Source organism: Acanthisitta chloris, unplaced genomic scaffold (assembly GCF_000695815.1).
Source record: "Acanthisitta chloris isolate BGI_N310 unplaced genomic scaffold, ASM69581v1 scaffold21736, whole genome shotgun sequence".
In the NCBI taxonomy this organism is placed as follows: domain Eukaryota; kingdom Metazoa; phylum Chordata; class Aves; order Passeriformes; family Acanthisittidae; genus Acanthisitta; species Acanthisitta chloris.
Window position 1 is genome coordinate 19,778 of NW_008679019.1, and position 4,154 is coordinate 23,931.

The 4,154-nt window shown below is 57.7% G+C and overlaps 1 protein-coding gene across 1 annotated transcript in view; it reads right to left on the reverse strand.

Moving 5' to 3' along the window:
- Positions 1–4,154, reverse strand: part of NID2 (nidogen 2 (osteonidogen)) — a 16,156-nt gene that overhangs the window by 6,296 nt on the left and 5,706 nt on the right. Inside the window, 10 exon segments of the mRNA XM_009077146.1 lie at positions 393–462; positions 509–678; positions 767–886; positions 971–1,114; positions 1,196–1,324; positions 1,916–2,038; positions 3,127–3,138; positions 3,183–3,401; positions 3,530–3,730; positions 3,983–4,154. The exon segment at positions 3,983–4,154 is cut by the window's right edge and continues 71 nt beyond it. Coding sequence (XP_009075394.1) covers positions 393–462; positions 509–678; positions 767–886; positions 971–1,114; positions 1,196–1,324; positions 1,916–2,038; positions 3,127–3,138; positions 3,183–3,401; positions 3,530–3,730; positions 3,983–4,154 — 1,360 coding nt within the window.

Here is a 4,154-nt window from a genome sequence, read left to right on the forward strand (position 1 = left end):
TCTCCACACAACCTTCTCTTCTCCAGGCTGAACAGCCCCAACTCCCTCAGCCTGTCCTCATAGAGGAGATGCTCAATCCTCTTAGCAACTTTGCGGCCTCCTCTGGCCTTGCTCCAACAGTTCCATGTCCTTCTCATGCTGGGGACACCAGAACTGTGTGCAGTTCTGCATACACAGGAGGTGTCCCAATGGTCACTGCCACTATAAGCCCACGGGCCAGGGCATCCTAAACACCCAGAATCCCTTGGACATGCCCGAGTACCCATTCAGCAGCACCCTGACCCAGGCCATGGCAGTGAAGCCCCCAGGTGCAGGATGGGCATCCCACTGGGATGCCAAATGACCCAACCCACATCCCCTCAGCCCCACGAAAGCCGTGGGGTGTCACTGACCTGGGCTCCCACAGCGAGGTGGTGTGGTGCCCGGCGCTGTGCGTGTGCCAGCGATCTCCTGCCCCGCAGCCTCCACACCCCAGCAGTGCGGTGCCAGCGATCCCCTGCCCCGCAGCATCCACACACCAGCAGTGCCCAGTGCTGCCATGGCACTGCAGGGGTCGGTACCGACCCTCCTCATCACACTGGGGAACGTGCCTGCCAACCACAGGGGAGGGTCCTGGAGGCACTGCCCGTGGGTACAGCTGCTCGTGCTAGCAGGGTGTCAGCCGCTGTGGGTTCCCTTCTGCTGCTGGGAGGCCAAAAAATGAGAGTGTGAGGATAGAGGAGGTGTCTTGGGTAGAGCAGGCACGGGGGTGAGTGGGCAGCCTTACCATACATGCACTGGAAGCCATCACCCTCGTAGCCAGGCTGGCACCGGCAGGAGAAGGAGCCCGGTGTGTTGTAGCAGGCGGCAGCAGGGTGACATGGGTTTTCAGGACACTCATCCACATCTGTGCATGGAGACGACGGAATCAGCCAGGACAGGGCACCCTTGCAGCTGTGTGTTCCCCACAGTCCCTCCCACCCCCACGTACCAGAGCAGTGGATGCCATCCCCACTGTACCCAGGGAGACACTCGCAGCTGGCACGGCCGTCACCGCGCGACACGCAGCGCGCCCGGTCCCCCGGAGCACAGGGGTGTCTGCCATCCTCACAGGGGTCACTCGCTGGTGTCAGAGCTGTGGGGACAGGGGACGGGGTCACCAGGGCATGTCCCTGGGGCACAGGAGATGGGACACCCCGAATGGAGTGGCACTTACGCACACACGCCTGCCCGTCCCCCGCCGGCCGGTACCCCGCGCGGCACTCGCACCGGTAGCTGCCTGGCATGTTCAGGCACATGGTGAAGGGGCCACACTGGCTCAGGCCCTCAGTGCACTCATCCACATCTAGAGGAAGGGGGAGACATCAGGCACCCCGATGGTGGTGGGAAAACCCAGTTTTGGGGTCTAGCTGCTTTTGGCTGGGGGGAAATATCCTGCCCAACAGTGCTCATCTCATGTCTGCCACTTCCTCCATCACCACGATGCTCCTGGAGCACTTCCCCAGGGACCTGGACTCAAGCTGCACCAGGGGAGGTTTAGGTTAGACATTAGGAAGAATTTCTTCCCAGAAAGGGTGATTAGACACTGGAATGTGCTGCCCAGGGAGGTGATGGAGTCACCATCCCTGGAGATGTTTAAGAAAAGGCTGGAAGTGGCACTTAGTACCACGGCACAGTTGACATGGTGGTGTTAGGTCATAGGCTGGGCTTGATGGTCTCAGGTCTCTTCCAACCTGATTCTGTGCTTCTGTGACCCCCAGTGCCCTGCCTCAGTTTCCCCCCATGATTCACCCATATCCTCAGTGAAGCTGCAGGACACCATGAGTGCTGCAATGCTGTGGCACATCCCAGAACCCCAAACATCAGCACCCACCATGGTGCCCTGTGGGTGACAGGGTCCAGCAGCACCCATGCACCCACCCACAGCTCCACTCACCTCGGCAGCCCCGTCCCTCTCTGCGGTACCCAGCTGTGCACTCGCACGTGTATTCCATTCCTGTGCCAGGCTGGCAGCGTGCTGGTGCCTCACACATGTGTGTGCCATCATGGCATGGGTTCACTCGGGGATTCTCAGCACCATCTGCAGGCACAGGGGTATGTTAGTGGGGAAGAAGAGGTCTGGGAGACACAGAAAGTGACCATTCCCACTTATATCTCAGGTAGGCATCACCACTGGCCAGTGTGACCAGTAGGGCTAGGGAAGGGATTGTCCCTCTGTTCTTGGCACTGGTGAGGCCACACCTCAAGCACTGTGTCTAGTTCTGGGCTCCTCACTTCAACAGCAACATTAAGGTCCTGGAGCATGTCCAGAGAATGATAATAAAGCTGGTGAAGGGTCTGGAACACAAGTCCTGCGAGGAGAGGCTGAGGGAACTAGGGGTGTTTCGACGAGGTATCAGGGAGTTTTTTTCCCCATGAAGGTGGTCAGACACTGGCACAGGTTGCCCAGGGAGGCTGTGGCTGCCCCAGCCCTGGCAGTGTTCAAAGCCAGGTTGGATAAAGCCTTGGGCAACCTGCTCTGGTGGGAGGTGTCCCTGCTCAGGGCAGGGGGTTGGCATTGAATCATCTCTAAGCTCCATTCTAAACCCTTCATATACTACGAAACTATTTAGCCAGAAGAGGAGGCTCAGGGGTGACCTCATCACTCTCTACAACTCCCTGACAGGAGGTTGTAGCCAGGTGGGGTTTGGTCTCTCCTCCCAGGCAACTAGTGACAGGATGAGAGGACACAGTATCAAGCTGCACCAGAAGAGGTTTATGTTAAACATTAGGAAGAATTTCTTCCCAGAAAGGGTGATTAGACACTGGAATGTGCTGCCCAGGGAGGTGATGGAGTCACCATCCCTGGAGGTGTTTAAGGAGACACTGGACATGGCACTTAGTGTCTGGTTGACATGGTAGTGTTAGGTCATGGGTTGGACTTGATGATCTCAGAGGTCTTTTCCACCCTGATTGACTCAGTTATTCTATGACTCTGTGACTGTGTGACTGCACCACAGCACCCTTGTCCCACGCAGGAAACCACAGCCATGCCACCCAGTGCCACCCCAGCTGCATCCCCACCACTTTGGGAACACATCAGCTCAAGCTGCTTTGGCTGTTCTTGGGCAAAGTGAACACACTGCAGCCATGGGAGCAAACCAGCACATCCCAGTGGAGCTGGCACCTCGGATCAGCACCCCAAAGTGGGTGCTGGAGCTCACCTGATGCCAAGCCGATACGGGCAGCCAGGGCATAGCGCAGGACATGCTCCTGGCTGTCGTAGAGGGCGAAGGTTCGTGGCACAGTGAGTTGCTGCCGCGTGGGCAGGCGCGAGTGAGGGCAGCCAGAGAAGGTGATGTTCTGGTGCAGGTGGTAGGACAAGGTCTGGTTGGCAGTTCCCGCAACCACGACGTATTCCCGCTGAGCTGAGGATGTCACACCTGATAGACACAAGGAAAACTCCATGGGATGTGGGAAAAATGGCTTTAGCATCAATGGCTCTTGGGTGTTGGGAGTTAGGTGTTTTGGGGCATGTGACAAAGAGAACTCAGGTGAGAACAGGTCTTACCTGAGCTGGAGTAGTAGTACAGCTCCTTGTATGGAGTGATGTGGACAGTGACGTTCTCTGGGAGAAATGGCACCTCACCCTGGATGTGTGTCTTGAGGCTTAAGTAATTGTCTGTTCCCAGGCCCTCAGCTGTCTGAGTGACATGGACTGTCTCTCCACCAGGGTAGAATGTCACCTCCAGGTTCTGGGTGAATTCAGCACCTGGACAGGAAAAGGGAACAGGCACCATTTTTAGGGGGTTAGGAATTTTAGGGACTACAACCCCAAATCATCCTTCTCTGCTCCACCAGCACACCCATGAGGGCTTCCAGCAGGGAGGTGACAGCCAACAGAACCTGAGGAGGCTGGGGGAACCATAGGGCTGCCCTGAACCCTTCATCACCACCCCAAGCCAAGCCACCCACCAGGACCCACATCCTTCAGAGAGATGGCACATCCCAGATCCCTGCTCACCAGTGATGCTGAAGCCATTCTCGGAGCCAGGCTCCTCCAGGGCAAAGAGCCAGGCAAAGAGCCCCCCAACAGGCAGGAGGGGCAGGAGGGCACGTGCAGCAGGCTGGGGCACCCCACTGATGGCCGTGTAGGCTCGTCCATCGCTGCCCACGATGTAGGTGTGCAGGTCCAC